Source organism: Acipenser ruthenus, chromosome 28 (genome assembly GCF_902713425.1).
Source record: "Acipenser ruthenus chromosome 28, fAciRut3.2 maternal haplotype, whole genome shotgun sequence".
Lineage (NCBI taxonomy): Eukaryota > Metazoa > Chordata > Actinopteri > Acipenseriformes > Acipenseridae > Acipenser > Acipenser ruthenus.
Window position 1 is genome coordinate 25,371,154 of NC_081216.1, and position 20,424 is coordinate 25,391,577.

The 20,424-nt window shown below is 36.5% G+C and overlaps 2 protein-coding genes across 5 annotated transcripts in view; both read right to left on the bottom strand.

Annotated features, from left to right (window-relative positions):
• Nucleotides 1-16,004, bottom strand: part of LOC131701980 (protein arginine N-methyltransferase 3-like) — a 36,155-nt gene extending 20,151 nt beyond the window's left edge. The window contains exons 1-6 of one of the 4 annotated variants that reach the window (XR_009309216.1): nucleotides 15,828-16,004; nucleotides 15,209-15,303; nucleotides 14,072-14,216; nucleotides 9,578-9,700; nucleotides 6,186-6,285; nucleotides 5,137-5,188 (exon numbers count right to left, since the gene is read on the bottom strand). Coding sequence is in view for 1 of the 4 variants with exons in the window: in XM_059003201.1 (XP_058859184.1) it covers nucleotides 5,105-5,188; nucleotides 6,186-6,285; nucleotides 9,578-9,690 (297 nt within the window). In the remaining 3 variants the exon portion in view is untranslated. Of the gene's footprint in view, nucleotides 1-3,518; nucleotides 5,189-6,185; nucleotides 6,286-9,577; nucleotides 10,065-14,071; nucleotides 14,217-15,208; nucleotides 15,304-15,827 lie in introns of those variants that run through there. The other 3 variants (XR_009309215.1, XR_009309214.1, XM_059003201.1) reach the window with 3 other exon arrangements.
• A 431-nt stretch (nucleotides 16,005-16,435) lies between these two features.
• LOC117434538 (oxidoreductase HTATIP2-like) lies at nucleotides 16,436-20,347 on the bottom strand. The gene is made up of 3 exons (XM_059002789.1): nucleotides 20,129-20,347; nucleotides 16,713-16,867; nucleotides 16,436-16,445 (listed from the first exon to the last, which is right to left on the bottom strand). The coding sequence occupies exons 1-3, from the start codon at nucleotides 20,345-20,347 to the stop codon at nucleotides 16,436-16,438; spliced, it is 384 nt and encodes a 127-aa protein (XP_058858772.1).
• Between the last annotated feature and the right edge of the window lie 77 nt (nucleotides 20,348-20,424).

Consider the following 20,424-nt stretch of genomic DNA (forward strand, 5'->3'; position numbering starts at 1 on the left):
AATTTCACAGGCTGCTGCCTCACCTGTAGGGGTGCCATCTGGAAGGAGAATTATACCTGACATGGACTCCCATGATGCTCCAGGAACCACTGCCTCTGCACTGCCCGAGTTCACGTTTCCAGCATTAGCACCTTCACAATTAATTACCTGAAAGGGAGCTGTACTGCACAAACCTGTGAGCGGAATATTAATGCCAAAGCCACTAGTACACTACCGATAAAGCACAGACCCGATGGAAAGTTACTGGAAACTGCCGCTGCTACAGCTCAGAGCGCTTCTGAAAAAAGACACAGTATTATATGCCAAGCCCAAGAGATACAAAGTTTGAGAGTGACCGAGATAAAAGCAGTCGACAAGAAAACAAATGATCCAAAAATGGAAATAATGAAGGTTTCTCACTCCAGAGATGTACTTCATAAGTATTTTTGTATGCCGGATCTTGGACAGCTGCCTAGGCAGAAGAATTGATCAAATCAAGTTACCCTCTAATCTGTTTTTTGCTCACTTTTTGGTACCACTTTAAATCTTGAATATTTCCTGATAAATTGACCACCTTGGAAATATTTTTATATCTGCCAGCATTGCTGTCAGCAGCCTTTCTAACCGTTTCTCAACTAGAGTTAAGCAGGAGTTGTGAAATTCAATTAATAAATAATAATACAAAAGCTCTGTCTTGGGTGCAGCCACTGAATACATGAGTAACAATTCCCATTGTATTGTTCTTAACTAAATACATGAAATAGTAATAACCAGTGCAGGCACATGCAGAGGGTGCTCATAATCACGTGTGTATATAATAAATAGTTTATAGACGTCTATAGGAGGCTGGAAGTATATGATAAAAGTTTGGTTAAGATTGGTGTAAAATCAAGGAGGTTATTGTGTTCAACATGTAGTGTGTAACAGTTAGACACAATCAGCACAAAAATAAATACAAAATATAATACTAATAATACTAATAATAATTTGCATACAAACATCTATCACATGTATCACTGAAGCAGTGCATTTATAACGGTTACCAAGAAAGCCCCATTTGCGCTATGAAAGCATCTCAAAGGCCCCTGTGGATAGGTTTCTTGTGCAGCATTTTCAAAGGGAGACAGGATGTGATTATTTTTTGGGATGCTTGGGTAGCCTGGCCTTCACACTGCTCAGATTCATTGATTGTATGACTAGGAGGTTAATGTGAAAAGCACACTGGGGGAAATAATTACATAAAGCAGAAAAATCTCAGAGCGGTTATGAGTAGCAAGATTCGTGCATGTGGACAAAAACAAAGTGTGTAAAATATTAGGACTCATGCTGTGTCCCTAAATAAATGTATTATTGAATAGCTGGAGAAAATGACAACAACAGGGATCCTATAGGTATAATTCACTTAGAATTTCACTAAAATCTAAAACACCTTTTGGCTATAAATAAATTGAATGCAGGTGTAGCTCTTGTGGACCATAAACAGCAAAAAAAAATTAATAATAATAATAATTCTGAGCCGACAGAAAATCTTTCACAGAGAGTACATTTTGTCACAAAAATTCAAAACTTGGTATAAAATGTGTATTATGACAAACAGGCTGAACAGTGGAATAATAAAATGCACAATGATAAAGTATTTAGCCGCTAGTCTGTTGTCTTGAGTGAGACAAATCACCCAATTGACGCTTCAGGACGATCATGGACCCAGCCTGAGCCAAGGGGCAGGGTTAAGGGTGGAGAATGGAGAGGGAGCTTCGTCAGCCTACTGTGGGTATGATTAGACACCAGGAAGAGGCAATCTGACTTGCTTTGGTCTACACTATTGTACGGAACCAACAGTTATTATATAAATATATATAATTATTAAATGCTATTAATGGTAGTATAAAATTCATACTTACATTTGTTCTGTAATCCTTTCAAATCCAGCAGGACGTCCCTTTTTCTGCAGAACCGACTAACAATTCAGCCCTTCCTCTCTTTCTCCTCTACCACTATTCTGTATTATGCAAAAGTGGCAGATATACAACATCTGAGCTGTGTCCTTTTTAATCAAAAGGGTCCTTAAACTCACCGATAGCTTCATTGAAAGACAAATCCCATTCATCTCTTTTACAAGCAGAAGGGATGATGTGGTGGTTTTAAACTAGCAGTGCGTTGAATCATTTGACAGTGAAACGTAACTACACAAACAGACACATCCATACACACTGTATATAAAACAAGGCATTGTCAGAAATAGATATCTGCATTCCGCGTTCAAATATGAACAATCATGTTTCAGAAAAGTAGGATCCGCGAACAGCAGTCAGAGCAGGTGGAATAACTGTTTGTAACTAAATTCAGAATTAGACAGATTGTTTAAAAAATCATAGAATATAGCTGGGTATCAACTTTGGAGGCAATACCTAAAAGCATTTGGTCAGATCTCTTACGTTTCTTCTGTAAAATTACAGTATTGTTATTTTTAGCTTTAGTACACAGATACAACGTATAGAAACTCCAAAGTTGAATATATGTGGAAGAATCTGTTAAGAAAAGCTGAATAATTCTACAGAGCAAAGAGCAATGAGCAGTGACGATAAAAAATATATAAACCGTGATGGTAATTAGATATCTACTTATAATTATAATGAGATTGTTTTAATAGTTATCCAATATGACCACCTGGCAGCCGTATTTCTACAGAAGCCTGCATTTCTCAAGCACACATGCACTTTTCTAATTATTGCAAAACATCATTACCACTTCCCGCGAGACAGACAAAATGTGATTGCTTGGTTATTCTTGTGAACAAGCCCAAGTAATACTCAGAAATCAAAACAACGGTATCGGAAGCTGCTACAGATGCTGTTGTTTTTGGCCATTCGGCAGAAAGTAATGTGTCGGATATGGCAGTTGAATCAGGACAACATAACCATCAGTGTAACAAGTCTCACAATGGAAAATGTTGATTTTCCACCGTTTGTGCTATGCTTTACTTTAAGGACACTGTGAGGAAAACAAGTCGCTCTCAACAACAAGACCCCCTGGTAATGCCTCACAAGCTTCTAGACACAAAATGGATAAAAGGAGGGTTGCTGTGCAGAACTGCTCCAAAATGGAAACTGGAGGCATTGTCCTGTGAAAACCACGCTGTGGAAAATGGTCAACACAAGCAAATGAAACATTTATCATGAAGCACAGTTTGTTTAAAATACAAGTATAGAATATTGCAGGGTATCTCTGTTGAAGCCAATACCTAAAAACATTCAATCTTTGACACCCAGAAGTCAAAAGGTCTCATGACAAGTGGAAGCCTTATTAGGACAGAGGTCAAGGTCAAATACATATAGATATTCTGCCCCAGGAGTTTCTATAACTCTGCATATTTGAAGTTTGTATCTCAGATGTTTTTAAAATTGTGAATTCTTTACACTGTAAAATCACAAAATTGCACTGCAAGCAATTATGTTCTCCATGACAAAAGAGAAATAAAGAAATAGTAACGTTGCACATGTCAGTTACAATGCCGCAATTAGAAACACGTTGAAGGCAATGTATCTATGATCTTGCTAATTCCAAGCAGTTCTTAATGAAGAACTTCACAAGTGCAAGTAGCTAATCAATTAGGCAACATACAGTGGAAATCACTGGCAAATTAGCCAAAATAGTCCGTTTAAATAGAATTATTTATTTGCATTTGATTATTAAATGTGTATTTACGGGCCAATAAACCTTCAATCATTCATGAAAATAATCCATAATTCAATTTTCTTCATTTTAGGCGCCTCTACCCTACAAACAACAAAACTGATGCCCAAACCCAAACCCAAAGGAATGAATCAAAATTTACTTTAAATTTAACTTGGGGTGTTTCCAGACAAACAGAATGAATGAATACAGCACCTCCCCTGGATGACAGGCTATCCAGTGACAGGAGATAATAAAGCATAGTCCACCCTGCCACTAATTTCAATCAAATCTGCCATCACACACACACACACACACACAAACACACACACATTGCTCCCAGAAGGGGCAGAAGAAACAGAATGAGACTGCAGTACATAAATAGTGTGACAAACCCGCCATTGAGCGTTTTGAGATGTGCAGAGAGATGGGAGCTGGTGGCCACTGAACTTCAACGAAAGGCAGAAACTTGTTTCACTCACAGTGAAAAACACAGATCTAACTAAAGTGGCAATAACTTCCTTTACCCAACCCAGTATCCTAGCCTGTCCCACAGTTACAAATTGTTTTCTCATTTAAGAATACTTAGACACATTTACAGTCTTGGTAAAGGGGTCTCAATTGGTGTATATTGGCATGTAATGTTGCATAATTGAATTATCTGCTGCAATGACTATAAAAAAATAACTGGTCCTGTATTCTACCAGAAAACCACTGCACAGGTACAGTGAATAAAACAGGGTTCATGTTGAAAAGAACTCTGCAACTTTCCCTTGGGGATTATTTTGAGCGAGTCATAACTAAAAATAAATCACAGCCAGAATAAAACAACAACTACGACAAATCCTACCAGAGAATTCAGGTAGCCACCCTATTCTCAAACACTGCCGTACGTTCACTGTTAAAGGCGGATTTCTAAAATGATCCTCTTTTTTGGTGTTAGTCACTGTCGTGTAGATCGGGGTCATTTTTAAATCTCCATGACATATTCCATCAGTTTCCACAACAAACAAATAATTGTTTTGTTCAATCCATTGCACAAGTAGTGGTAAAGCAAACAGATATTGAGCCTATTAATCAATATTTTGAAGTTAAAACAACAGTACGGTGATTGAAATCTGGTTCATCTCATCAGTCAATAATGGGTACACTGTATTTTTCAATGTCTTCACATCATGTTCTTTGAACAAAAAGAAAGGCTATTACAGAAAAAGTCAGTCTTTAATGAGTTTGAATTTACTAACCCGCCAATCCATCAATCCATTGCAGTTATAAAAATAATACAGAAGTTCAGAAGTTCAGAAGGTACTTTTAACCAAGACAGACAAAGCCTCTACTACAGGGTTAGGCAACTGTGGTCCTGAAAAGCGATTCCATTCCAGGTTTAACGGCTGTAATTAAAAGCATCAGGTGCTTACGTTACGGCCCTGATCAGGGTTAAATTGGGGTAAATTCAATAATAAAGAGCATGGCTGGAGCAAAGACCTGGACAGGAAGTTCCGGATTCTTTTGAGACCGTGAAAAGGCATCCAAGGACCTGTAGAAAAAAATAGGATTGCTGTCGACAAAGGGATTTCACAGTAGATACTTCAAATTGACTAACCCTATCCCTAACCTTACAGTAACTGAATTCAATGACACGGACCGTGACTCGAGCAAGTTCACAACCCGAATGTAAGAAACCCCTCCCAAATCAGAGCTGTATATCTGTCAATTACTAAATGCTTGGGTTTTAGGCCCATGTTGTAAAATATCTTTAACAGATAAAACAGGAATCAAAAGGTAAATGGCTTTCTTCTGACTGTTTCTGACACAACATGGACACCACAAAACCTAATTAAAAAAAAAAAAAAAGCGATCAATTAACTGTAATTGATAATTGATTATAAGACTGGCGGGTTACCACACTTGAAGAATTATGGACTGTCTCTGAACGGCATCCTTTAAATACAGAAAAGGACCGTAAACAATGTACATTTTTAAAAGGCCAAAGGGTATTTTTTTTTCCACCTAAAACAAATAAGCTCCCCCTTTTTGATCTCTACACCTTGCACTAAGGGAATTTACCCACACAGTAGCGCCTTTTGCTTCCACTAATTATGAACTTGAAATATCTCATCTCCGGCATACTAATTCCTTGCTTCAATAAGCCTGAACACTGGAATTGCGTAAATATATCTAATTAAATGTTCAGTAATTGTATTTTAATATGGACAGTTCCAATCCCTTGAAAATTTTGCCTCAGCTTTAAAAACAAGACAGAACAGTCATCTACCTTCACAAAACTGAAAAAATCCTGCATCTCCTAAAAAAATCACAAGTGACACGGACTTGAGACTTATTAAATGTTCATGGACTTTTAACGTCACAAAATATTATGCTCCCCGTCACTCACTCTCTGAAGCACAGCCACCCAATAATTTCAACATCTTAAACTACACTAGCTTTGGACCTGAATGCACAGGACATCATTCAAGCTAGCCTGGATGAAAATAACACAGTCTCAAACACTGGCAATTTCACACTAGGCTTACCATCCACTCTGAAATAATGATGTCCACTTTTTCAGCTGGGAGGTCCACTTCTTCAATCCTTCCTTTGATTAAAGCAATTGTGCCATCAAGATTATTTGATCTGTCGAGGGGAAAACAAACACCAATATTTTGAGATGTCTGGCTACCGCACCCTCATCTCACCCAAACCCTATGCAAACTATAACCCACAAGCGTTTCTATTGCTGTATAGCTTACTTTTTATTTATCTTCTACCACGTCAATGGTGCCTGGGTACTTAAATGAAAAATACTTTTTACACTGTGGGTCAGATTTACCAACATTAAAACTACTAATCTTAGAAATTAAGTACCAACTAAAAACTAACTTTATCTTCATCTACATACCTTGTTATCTAAGACGCATAGAAGACTTAATTTCAATGAACATGAAAAGGAGAAAATATAAAAATGACTGACAGCGACCAAAAAAAAAAAAAAAAGGTTTTCTTAACTGAATAACTGCGCGAGAGGTAATGTTTGGTTTCAAGCTCTTACGAGTCACATTTTTAAAATAAGTTTTCAATGAAATGGGGACTTTATCAATTATTGGGCATTATCTAAGGTGACCAAATGGCCATTGAGGGTAGCAAAATCTTCCTTAAAATGTGTCAGAAGACAGAAGATCACCATCGACAATAAAACCCAGGAAAGTCCGCTTGCAGTCTGGCATCAATGCCTGATGCAGAAATACACTTGCACTATCGTTCTGCCATTCAAGGGGCTTGAAGCAGGGTGGTTAAAGTCAGACAAACATGCTTCCTCATATCTAGGGTGTAAGGCAAATAAATAAATCAATAAATAAATAAATAAATAAATAAATATCCCTCTCTTGTACTAGAAGCATGTCAGCAGCAACACCTCCATCTGCAGACTTTCCCATAACCAAAGTACGGTACACTGTGTGCAGGATTGCATGTGCTTGGCAATGTTTTTAATTGTCTCAGGTTAAACAAAAACAACGCAATACAAATGTTGTATTTTGATGCTGGCACTCTATCTTTGTGGTGAATAATTTGGATAGGTGTTCAATTACTTTTTTTTTTCATTTTCTATCCTCTATGTATTTTTTCTCTGCGTGCGTTTGCTTTCTCCTACATGTTTCCAGTTTATACACGTGCTTAGATGAACTGTTAATACAAATACAATGCTGAATCTGGTCACATGTTCCAGACCAAGTGCTGGACAGAATGTATTTCATAGATTTGCATTATTCTTTGCATGTCAGCAGGTAAAAACTCTTTTAATTTTGTGCTTCTTATTTCTTAGTTAACTTTTTCAAAATTGTAAAAATGCAGTGAAAAGGCAGGGTGCAAGCATACATATTTATGAACAAACCAGTCAGTAACATGTTGAATGAATCTTTTACGTGTAGGGGTACCGTGGTGAAATTAGCTTTCATTTTGAAAACAGCTCAGTAGTGGTTGTAACCTTATAATTTATAAGGTCATGCAATGCAGGATTCAACAATATTGTGGCACACACACACACACACACACACACACACACGCTCACACTGTATACTGTGTTGAACTACTTATTGATGACATCTACAAAAACCAGATAAACTGTTTTTTGTTTTGTAAATTATTGTTTTAATGCTGATGCTTCATTTTTCAATTGCTGTACTGTATACTTGTATCTCCTAATAAAAAAATTTAAAAAAAGATTTGCGTAGCAAACTTCAACGTAATTCTGCTTTCACAGCTGCCCTGGTCATACACGGCTTTGAATACAAACACTGAATCCAAATCAGCAAACAATGCAAGTGCCCACGTTTTAATGATTGCTCCCTTCTCCTAGGCACATAGTATCAATCTTTCTGAATATTCCATTATCATGACAGCTAATGTTACTGGGGACAGAATAATTACTCACACCGCTACAATTTACTTCTACAGAGAGATCCTTATCTCGGTCCCTTTCCTGCTATCTCTTTCTCCCAGCATCCCACAATCACTCTGCCTGACTCTCAAGGAAACACTGTAATCTCATTAAAAGTGTAATTCAGAGAACAATACCCGAGAGAACTGCAATGAGAAGCGGGAGGACGGAGGAGGAGCAGCAGAGTGAAGAGCCTGTGAACACTTCTAAACTAGTTTTATTATTTCATACGAGTCAAGCGTCATGTTTTACACTACAGAGGTCATGTGATCACGTCTCGGATTGAACTGGATGTACAGTACGGAGCAATGCGCGCGAGTTTCGTTGTTCTGCACTTTGCATGAATTAACTTTAACAAATTAACTTTTACGTATTTACTAAGTAAAACATTTAGAAAATGGTGAGGTTGACAAAACAAATCTCAAGAAAGAGCCCTGTATATTTATGATGGCAGTGTGCTGCAATGTGACATTGCTTCATCATACTGAAAGATCTCAGCAGCTTGCTTTTAAAAATTCCAGCACCATCTAAGCTGACAGCCATGCATTGCAGCCAACCATCTGTAACAAATAAAAGGTGGGAAGGTCAGAGGGACTGGAGTGCATCATATGATACGATACAGTGGACCGCAGATGAAGAGCATCAGACATATATATGACATATATGTCTGATTCCAACTGCTCGTGCTGGAAAGTGCTTTGACAATGACAGCAATCCTCACATTTGGAGTAATCACATTCCGTAATACATGTAGACTCAAAAGGCGTTACTGAATTCTGTACCAACAGTGTAATGTGACTAGCGTACTGCTTCAATATAGCCGACACCACAATTTAACACACCTTTTACGGCACAGCAAGTGGGCCTGGGGAAAGACATCAGATGGGACATGTCTTCCTTAATAAAACATGTCTTTTTGTTTTTTTGTTTTGGTGCATGAGGATTGCATGCAAGATTCATTCTGTTATCATATTATTATTATTTATTTCTTAGCAGACGCCCTTATCAAGGGCGACTTACAATTGTTACAAGATATCACATTATACATTGTTTCACATTATACAGATATCACATTATTTTTACATACAATTACCCATTTATACAGTTGGGTTTTTACTGGAGCAATCTAGGTAAAGTACCTTGCTCAAGGGTACAACAGCAGTGTCCCCCACTGGGGATTGAACCCACAACCCTCTGGTCAAGAGTCCAGAGCCCTAACCACTACTCCACACTGCTGCATACCTAATCATTCTTGTCACTATTTTCAGATCAGCCCTGAAGGCTTGAGGCAGACTCAAGGTTTACTCTGGTTTCACTGCATCATCTTGAGAAAATGCTACTGGAGTCCTAATGCATGGTTAATCTCTGTATGTCCCTACACTTTATTTCAATGCATACATCTCGTATACTGGCTCTACATTCGCGGCTGGCAACTGTCAATGGGCAATATACATTGCTTTTATTATCAGGACCATAGTCCAACGCATGTACCTTATGATGTCCATGGCTTGATAGATGATCTCAAGACTGGTCAACTCCAATGACCTTTTTGGCCCCAGCTTTGGCAGCAAACATTGAGAGAATTCCTGCTCCACAGCCCACATCCAGAACTACCTGCAGGCCAGTCAAATCAATCAGTAAGGTATTTTAATGCACAATCTTGAATATTTGAATTCAGGGTTTCAAATAAACACACAATTATAGGCAACATAATAGTTACAAACCCTTAAAGCAGAATTTACCAATGCACACTAATATGCACAAAGGTACTGACATCAATATTAATAAAATTATTAATATCACAACAATTCATTATCATTCCAAAACTACTATGAATAATGACTTAAAAAGTCTTTCATTTGTTTCATTTGTCTTTCATTTTTCACTGCCTCTATGATTCACATACAATTTAAAAATCAATGTATTCCATTTTAGGTCACCTTTTTCTTATCTGCAAAGAAGCTGGCTTAAAAATTGATCCTTCTGAATCACGGCAACTAATGTTTCATTTTAAAGTCCCCCCCCCCCCCCCCAAAAAAAGTATTGGAGACAATAGCAATCCATCTATTTCTATCAAGAGAAAAATAAACAGACGGATTTCAGATTATTTTGCCAACCTTTCCTCAGCTTGTGGCTAGGATAGTTAAAACCAGCCACTTAAAAAAAAAAAAGATTCTATTGTAAATTATTGTAAGAACTTCTCCCTCTGATAATGAAGAAGCACAAAATTAAAATAGTTTTTACCTGCTGACATGCAAAGAATAATGCAAATCTATGCAATACATTCTGTCCGGCACTTGGTCTGGAACATGACCAGATTCAGCATTGTATTTGTATTAACAGTTCATCTAAGCACGTGTATAAACTGGAAACATGTAGGAGAAAGCAAACGCATGCAGAGAAAAAATACATAGAGGATAGAAAAAAAAAAAAAAAGTAATTGAACACCTATCCAAATTATTCACCACAAAGATAGAGTGCCAGCATCAAAATACAACATTTGTATTGCGTTGTTTTATTTCTCTCTGCAGTTACATGTTCTCAACACAAATTCCAGTAGTGTTCTTCAGATTGTTTCAATGTACAAAAACAATGAATTACGCTAATATGGCTCAGCAACTGTGACGCCTAAATTACGTCAACTGGGGAAAGGCATTGGGCATGTGTGTGAGCCCGGGTGCTGATACGCTAACACTGCACACTGCTCCACAGTAGAACACTCTGGAACAATCCTTACCATTCCTTGCTGGTCATTAAAAGCACCTACATTTTTCGCCATCATCCTAATAATAATAATAATAATAATAATAATAATAATAATTGTGTTGTTTCTAATCTTCTCACCAAAAGCAGTAGCAACACAGTCAATGCAAAGGTAACTCAGAAGATGTTTCTTCCAACATGTTCAACATTCATAAAAGGGTTAACTAGGCAATGTCGCTACATAACTGATGACCATGACGCAGGATGCTACCAAGTGCAATGACAAAACTGATCCGGACTTCTGTTATCAGTGCTCCGCAGTCTCCACCGACTAAATAAAAACTAAAAAAAAAAGTGTAATAAAGCCAAGGTATATTAAATCAAATGCTGTCTGTCAATGATCCTCGGCTCCCAGAGACCCAGGAGGACTCTCACTGTATAGTAATGCTGCAAAGCCTCTGTGAAGTTCAGACTGGCCGAGTTGCCTTGGCACTGAAGACATTGGATTGAGGTACATGAAATCCCTGTAGCTCTCCGTTCAAACTTTGTCCTGGAAATTGTAATGGAAAAAAACGAACTGCCTTTAAGAACACACATTTTATCATTGCTCCAGCACTGAGCTACAATAGAATAATATCATCAAATTAAGATCAAATGATGTATATAAGCAAACAAAGGTACAAAATTATTATTATTATTATTATTATTATTATTATTATTATTATTATTTTAATGAAAACATTTGTTGTAATATCCTGGACTACTTACAGTATCATAACAGAAAACTTCTTTATTGTATTTAAATGTCCTTGGTTTGCTCTTTTTATTTAAAATAAATGTTGTAGGACAGTACATTTCAAATTACTTTGAATCAACCCCTCCAACATAAGGAACAGTAAAAAACCTGGACCTGCTGTAAGACGAGAAAGCTGATGATCAATACTATACATGTTCAAAAGCAATTAAGTTTTATTTTTTGACATCCAACCAAATTTGGTGGATCAATCTAAAAACAAACAGTATCTTATGTGTAGGATATCACTGTTCCAAATCAAAATCAAGCTGTGAATCATTGGGTCAAGGTTTTTTTTCCATTATTTTACACAGCTCGCAATTAGAGGATTAGCAGATAATGTTCACTTCTATTGCTTGTTCCTCTGTTACATGTGTTTGCAGCTCCAGGTTAAACATTCCTATGACTGAGCAGCTCAAAACTGAACGGATAAATTAAAACCCGAACCATCCGACACGTTAACTGGGGAAGCTGCAGTCATTTCATTTAAACCGAAACAGTTGCACTGTCGTACATTATTAACCTTTTCCTTTTTCACTGGGCAACTGCTGCATAATGAAAAGCATTCATACACACTGTTTCTAGCCTCAGGCAATGTTTTAACTGGTACCAGTGAAACTGCAAGCACACATTTACTGCAATTCAGCACTTTTAAGAAAGGAACATGAAACAAAAGGGTGTCGATTCAGCTAAACCGAACAGTGTGACAGGTCTAAATAACGGGTCTGGTTAAGTCATTAAAAACAGCTTGCTGGTTTTGTACTTGTACACTGTAACATCCAACTAATTAGCACCATCTCAAAAAAGAGATTTGAATTGCTGCTCAATTGAACTACAGAAGTATAATGAAATGTCATCTATGAGTTAATGTATTTTCCACTATACGTTCTCTTTCTTTGTAGGGGGAAAGAAACCTTGCGTCAATACCTCACCAAGGCATACATTTTATTTTAACGCAATTGTGATTCACAGGGATTTTTCAGAGATAAACAGGTGTAATAAAACAAACTGTGATAATCGTAAGAAACCTGGTCAAATGAGAGCAGTTATCAGGCTATTGACAACAACAACAACAAAAAAACGGAAATGTACAATCTATGTGAAATGTAATTTTCCAGTTTATAATCTGCATTTACTCCATTTCTATGGTTATGGGTTTTATAACCACTCATTTTGATTTTAGATATGGTTTAGATACCAGTATATCTAAGCTATGCTTTTGAAGAGGTCTGTAATTGATCCTACAAAACAGCCCTGACCCATCTTCAGCGTTTGGAGTGCCGACAGTCCTTTTTAAATACTGTTCCCCGGGGGTCACTCAGCAGCTGCATTATCAGAACTGTCCCCAACAGCCCAGTTCAGTATCACTCTGCAGAGCTCTGGGCTGGAAAGTTCTGACTTACAGCATCACCAATCTCAGCGGCTTGCCTCAACTTAATCCACTGCATTGCAAGTGTGCAGATTCATTTTCACTTTGCAACATGCCTTATTTTTTTTTTTGTATTTTGTATTTTTTTGTATTTTTCTTTTTAAAAGGGGAAAGGAAACACACCTTTTATTCCTGACAGTGAAGTGTACTTTCTGCAATCGTTTATAACATTACTAAAAGCTGGTAAGAGTTACATTATTTTTAAAATCAATGGTTGGCTCTCGTTTTAAAATTTAATTGCAGACTAGTTATTATTAACTTTTTTTCAAAAAAACAGGCAAACATAGCACATACACAAAATTAAAAAAGGGAATTAAAATAAAAAAATAAATAAACATATTTAAATTAAAAATAAATCTCCACTTTGCTCATGTGATTCTATTTGTGACTGTCAGCAACATTTCTACACTGAAGCATGTAAGAAATTCTGATAAGGATTTTTTTTCATGATGCTAAGACAGTATAATACGCTATTACAAAGACTACTTTTACACTGTGGTGTTGATGGCCTGAAATTATATTTGGGCTTTAATTATAACCACTGTTGGGGTAATGGTGCATTATTCAACCTAGTAAAAAGAGGATATATATATATATATATATATATATATATATATATATATACTTTTTTTTGTAAAACAAAGTGAAAAAATTAGCCTGTTAATTTTCACAAATCATGTAAAATAAAACTGAAGCACGTTTGGTACTTTGAAATAGAGAAAGCAAAAGTCCTTGGAAGACAAGGGTTAAAAATGCAGCATTTCTCGCATACAGCACAGCGTCACGGGATATTGCTTTATGCGAGCCTGTAAAACACTGACGTTTCACTTTCGGCTGCTGCGCATTCGGCTGTAATAATGCACCTCGCTTGCAACTGTTTTCATGCAGCATGGGGCACAAGAAGACATGATTAATTCCAAAGTCATAAAGATAAAGACCTGGAAACACAGATGGGCATTTTGGTAAAGTGTCAAAATACAGGGTCTTCCTTTTGGAACCCAAGTAAAAATGACAATCCCCACAAAAAAATGTTATTACAGCACTTTGCAGACAGTCCCACCTTCAGCATCTCCTCATGGATTCCACAGTGCTCGTACAAGCTGAAGTTAACATCGTCCTCCTTGGCTCGCAGCCCTGCTACAGCACTGCCAGCTGAAGCACCCGTCCACACATCTGCGTTCATCACCACATTCTGGGCAAATTGTCTGTAATCAATTTCAAAACACACCCTTGAGGCAAAATAACTGGACCATGAAGAGGAACAACTCTGCTGCAGTGGAATTTTCCCAACTCGTTTCCGATCACGCACAACCTCAGGCTCCCTCTGCTGGCAGTGATGACAAAGACGGTACCTCATACCAGCAGCTTAAACAAAACACATAAACTGTACAAACTACTGAGGCACACAGCCTGCTGCTAAAATAGCTAAACTGATGAAAATCATGTTGAGGGCTCTAGCTTTAGCTTTTTAACTTCACCTGTACTATTATTAATTTCTGATGAACTATGCCTGCATTGAAAAAGCATAATCTTAAATGTTACCTAATGTTACCTAAGGTAGTCCAAGATCAGTGTTATTTTGGGGTCTGTGAAACCACCCCAACAATTTTAAAATATTGAAATCGTGTTTTTTGATGGATTGCCGTCACTTTTGTTATACGCTTCATGCATAATAAATAAGGTGCTGTATGCTCATGCAAATAAAAAAAAAACATGTCGGATTATATATGTTTTCAAAAAATCAGTATCTAAGAAAATGTTGTACAGTAAAACCTACTGAACCATTGACTTTATTTTGTGCAGATCATCCAAAGCTCTGGCAAGAGCTCTCTCAGCCTTCTGCATTTTGTCTTGCTCATTCTGTACCCTCTGTAGCAGAGCCGCCTGTACTGGGCTTCCATTACCTGACTGATGACAAGCCTGGACTTCCTGTGACTGTGACTCCCATAAACTATACAGGTATCAAAGTGCATCTCTGCGGCAGCTTTGTGTGCATGATGGATACCAAAGCGCTTTCAGACAACTCTAGTTCAATGAAGCTAGGATGTTGCATCACAGGCATCTTCATGAAATATAACACAAAATAAACTTTAGGAAAAGCATTTAATCAAGTCTTTGTGATTCCAAATAATTGTGCTCCAGAACTCCATAATTAGTGCTAGGACGTCAGTTATCAGATAATGAATGCATCACATACCAAACTGAAGTAGCAGGTCATCGTGTGAAGATGGTCTCATTTATTCGTCACTCTCCCAAGGAACTGGGCTTGACATTGACAACAGAGTCTCAGCACTGCATTTGACAGGATGTAAAAAAAAAAAAAAAAAAGAGTTAAACAGCTGCAACATCTTAAAATGATGTTCATTATTACTATTATTATTATTTTATTTAGCAGACGCCTTTATCCAAGGCGACTTACAGAGACTAGGGTGTGTGAACTATGCATCAGCTGCAGAGTCACTTACAACTACGTCTCACCCGAAAGACGGAGCACAAGGAGGTTAAGTGACTTGCTCAGGGTCACACAATGAGTCAGTGAGTGAGCTGGGATTTGAACCGGAGACCTCCTGGTTACAATCCCGTTTTTTTAACCACTGGACTGTTCGTTTTATTTCTGTCACTGGCATTCTCAGACACATCAATTAACATATAAATCATGCGTCGCACGATACTGCGACTACGTCACAAGCAAGCCTGGCTACTGAAATTGAAAGTATCTTCATTGTAAATTAAGATACTTATTTTACAAAACTTAAAATGCCGCAGAAAAAAGAAATAAATAACAGAATAATGCTGGATAACAACATACAACCAACCCAGAGATGCCGTGGATAACTTCATCTTTGTTTTATAAACCAAACTAACTCACATATTTTATATCACATTATTGTTTTAGAACAAATCGTTTACTGTTTGAATCGTTAATTTTACAATAAATTAATTTCACGTGTGTACATGTGTATTTCGCCATTTTGGATCAGTGTGAGCCATGAACGCCGCGATTTGCTTCCGGGCCACTCAGAAATCCTGAGGAGTCTCTGTAGTACTTCTTTTCTGCCACCGTGTGGCGCTTGTGAGACCAGCAAAGTCTTTCAAAACTTTGCTGACTCGTCATGAGCAAAGATGTTATCAACCTCACGCACTTTAATAAATGTGATTGTATGTATATTGTTGTTTTCATTGTCACATTACACAATATTACCTTACAGATAAGAGCAGTTAAAGTACAGTCAAAAATCAAATTCAGTTAAGAGCAAAATAAAGAATACATTCAATAATTACCTTTAAGAGCGAATTCAACCAAGAGCAGTTAAACTTCAAGTAAAAATATTTGCTTAGAAGTGTAAATTCCATTAAGAGCACATAGTAAGCATGATAAATGGGTAAGAACGATTTCAAATAAGAGCAATTACAAAAAATGTGACTACGGACACCTATAAGAGTGTGCAAACAAAATTCAGAAACTCTCAGTGTTACTGACTAAGTTAATGAATGCTCATTAACTTTTTTATTCAGTTATAGCGGTGTAGTGCAACAATTACTAGATTTACATTTAAAACTACTGGAGATTTATATCTTTAAATATTTCTTAACATCCTACCCACTGTAGCAGAGGGCAATGACTGTAATAAAGGCCAATGGCAATGGTGTCCTGCACAATTAAAGAACCATTCATTTTAATACATGTGAAATGACAGCACATTTCCACTTTGCATGCCTTTACTTTTAAATATAGAAAGCTGCTTGTTATATCTGCTCCTTTAGACGACTCCAAGTTGAAATGCGAGCATCCTCCAGCTTTTGCAAGCTTGGTTGAATTTAAAACATAATCGTGATCCACACGTATGAAGCCTTGCTGTTGCACAGGGGAAAGAAAGTGCAATTACAATCGGAACTATTTCTGGCAGATAATTATATACAGAAAACACAGATAAAATTGTTATTAATAACAAATAAAAGGAAAATAGCATGTATGCAAAATGAGGACAAAAATAAATAATAAAACTGCCATTGCATAAATGTTAGCCTACAAACATAACATTACTCAATACAGTAAAACTGACACTCGAGTTGTGTTTTAAAACCATCTTTATATCTCGTATATATATATATATATATATATATATATATATATATATATATATATATATACATAGAGAGAGAGTATATATATATATAAAGTGAGAAAAAGGAAAACTGCTGTGTACCAAAATGATCAATAAGAAAAAAGAAAAAAATAGGAGGATATTTCAGGTACTTAAAAAGGTAGAATAATTGATTACAAATCAATTATCAGGACGTTTCGGACTACAAGTACTTCATCGGCTGAATACAAAAAAACAGTGCTTTATCAACTTCTTAAAGCACTGTTTTTTTGTATTCAGCCGATGAAGGACTTGTAGTCTGAAACGTCCTGATAATTGATTTGTAATCAATTATTCTACCTTTTTAAGTACCTGAAATATCCTTTTCTTTTTTCTTATATATATATATATATATATATATATATATATATATATATTTAGCTCAAAGAGCCAGCTGCCCAACGTTTCGATATGTTGTACATATCTTTCTCAAGGGAGCCTGTGTTTGAATCCAAACATTGGAGGTATTTATAGGTTTTTGACGGCATGACAACTACTTGTTATTGTTTACATTCAAATTCATGATTTATTCTTACATGATGTAATGGTGTTCTATATATTGTGACATCATTTTTACTTCTATCTTTGAATCTGTATTAATTCTAATTAACACTACTTTATATAAACTTATATTTTTATTATATCATGCAATGCTGGCTCTGAGGATCAGTCTAGATTTGGCCTCCCCAGCGCATCAGCATGCTCAACTTTTGAATGAATTTTGTTTATTTATTTAAATGTTATATATTTATTGAAGTTAATTAGTTCATTCTTTTCTGTTGAGTCCCGCTGGCATAATCGTGTTCAGTCTATTTATCCATTTACTTTCTTTTATTCTTCTATATGTCGCATTGTCTAATTTGAGCTGTTCTAATACTACAAACTTTACATCATTTATGTCATGTCCCTGACTGGTGAAGTGCTGTACTATTGGTTCATTCATTTTTTTATTTCTAATTAACGAAAGGTGGTTCTGAATTCTTTTATATAAAGTAGTTCCAGTCTCTCCAACATATTTGATTTCATCACATTTTTCACAGGCTATTCCATAAACAACACTGCTATTTTTACAGTAGGTATTAGTTTTTAGTGGATATGTGGTGTTCTTATGTTTAATTATATTTTTACGTTTGTCTATGTGTTTACACACTTTACATCTACTAGTGCATATGTTAGTAGAACCTATTTTGTCAATTATTCTTTTATGTTTACTGTGAACTAAAATATCACCTAAATTAGCTTCTCTTTTGAATGCTACAACTGGGGCCTTAAGAAATACTTTTTTTAATTTTTCTGAATTATGTAGAATCCGCAAGTGTTTCCAAACTATCTTAGAAATATTGGGCAAATGTTTAGAGAGTAAGTCATTATTAATGGGACTCTTTTGACCTTTTTATCTCTATTTTTATAATCTAGTAGATCATCTCTTTTTAGTTTATCCACTTTTCTTAACTCTGTCTCTATAATTCTTTCTTTGTATCCTCTTTTTTTTAAGATTTGTTTTTAATACATTTCTTTGTTTTACATAGTCACTTTCTTTTGAGCATATTCTTCGTATTCTTATTCCTAGACCCTTTGGGATTGCCCTTTTAGTGTGTATCGGATGTGCAGAGGACATGTGTAAATACTGGTGCATGTCAGTAGGTTTACAGAAGAGGTCAGTCTCAATTGAACCTTCTTCAAGTTTTACTATGGTATATATATGATAGATAGATAGAGAGAGATAGATAGAGTCCTTTTTCAAGTTCTATGCATAATATAAATCCTCAGCCCACCAGTCAAGACCTGAGAAAGTTCTATACGGAGCTTCATTGGTGCATTTAAAATTGTGAACGTTGGCCTTCGATAGAAAGCATTGCCTCATCTTAATGTTATTCAAGGCCTGTATAATGATTGAGTGGATTAAAACGAGGCCCTAATTATTTTGGCTTTAGTTCTGGATTAGCCCTCTGTACTGTCGACTCTAATTCACTGTGGCCAATTGATGAAATGTGAACCGACATAAATGCTGCAGCTCACTTTCCATTCTATTATGCAGTTGAACCACATCAATACTAACCCAAGCATAGGACGCTGGCGGGCCCTTTCCACCTCTCTCAAATATACAAGCACCCACGCTGCCACCCCCCCAGCCCCAAGCTAGACCCATCATCCTCCCTCAATGGGTTCCATTCAACAAGGTGACACACACTCTGCCCCAGATCAACCTAAATATTGTTTTATAAGGAACAAGTGGACTCTGAAGCCTAAAGAAATTTCAGATCTTCCAAGTTTAGGAATTTCATTAGCTTTCAAAGTGTCTGAATGCCACAATGACCGTGTTGTGTTGCAAGAATCCCCTAAGGTAATGAGTGTGTTTGCGAAAACTGTTTTCAGGAGTTTTAAATGCACCAGCAACAATCTGCCTCTCAAAATTCACAAAGCCTGATCACAGAGCATTCCACACTTGACACTACATCTTTTTTTCTCAAAAGAATGTATAACCTACTATTGAAGACTCAGCACTCAGAAACAACAGCGCTGAGGCAAAAAAAAAAAAAATGGGTCAAGTTTTGTATCAAAAAAACTTATTACATTTTATATACACAAAAAAAAACATATAACTCATTTTTAGCAATGCTTCCTATTACGTGTGGATTCTCAGCAGTTTGTAAAATACTTTTATGGACCCTAATTCAAAAAGCGTGCAACGGGGTTGAGCATTCTAATGCACCTCATTTTCATCTAAATCCTAGCTGCAAAAAAGGGATTTCAGCTGCAATCTGTAATCTACACTGCAGTTATACTGCTATCAGTGTTTGGTTCCATTGTCACAGCTGCACAAATCACAACCTGTTACTGCAATGTGTAACTTGGCTATCTTTAAAGAAATACCTTTAATTGCTTAATACTGTATATAAATATAACCCATAATAAAGCTGTGATGTGGGTGTCACGCAGTTCTGAACATGCTAAAGTGTCTTGGATCTTGCTAAATGTTTTTCCTGTGCGTAACCTTGGCTTACCACATTTTCATGAGCTTCATTTTCAAACGCCAGTCTGCGGCCAATAAGAGCGATCTTTGAGAAGATCTGGCTGTTTACTATCTCTTTGAATAGCAGTTTGCCAGTTTCGCCGGACGCCCCTAGAATGAAACAAGTCTTGTTTTTCTGTCTGTAGTTCTCCTGCAGGGTTTCTATATCTGCTGCCATTCTGGAACGAGGTCAAAAAGCTAAATTACTTTAAAAATATATAAACAACACAGTTTTTATTTGTATTCCTATTGAAA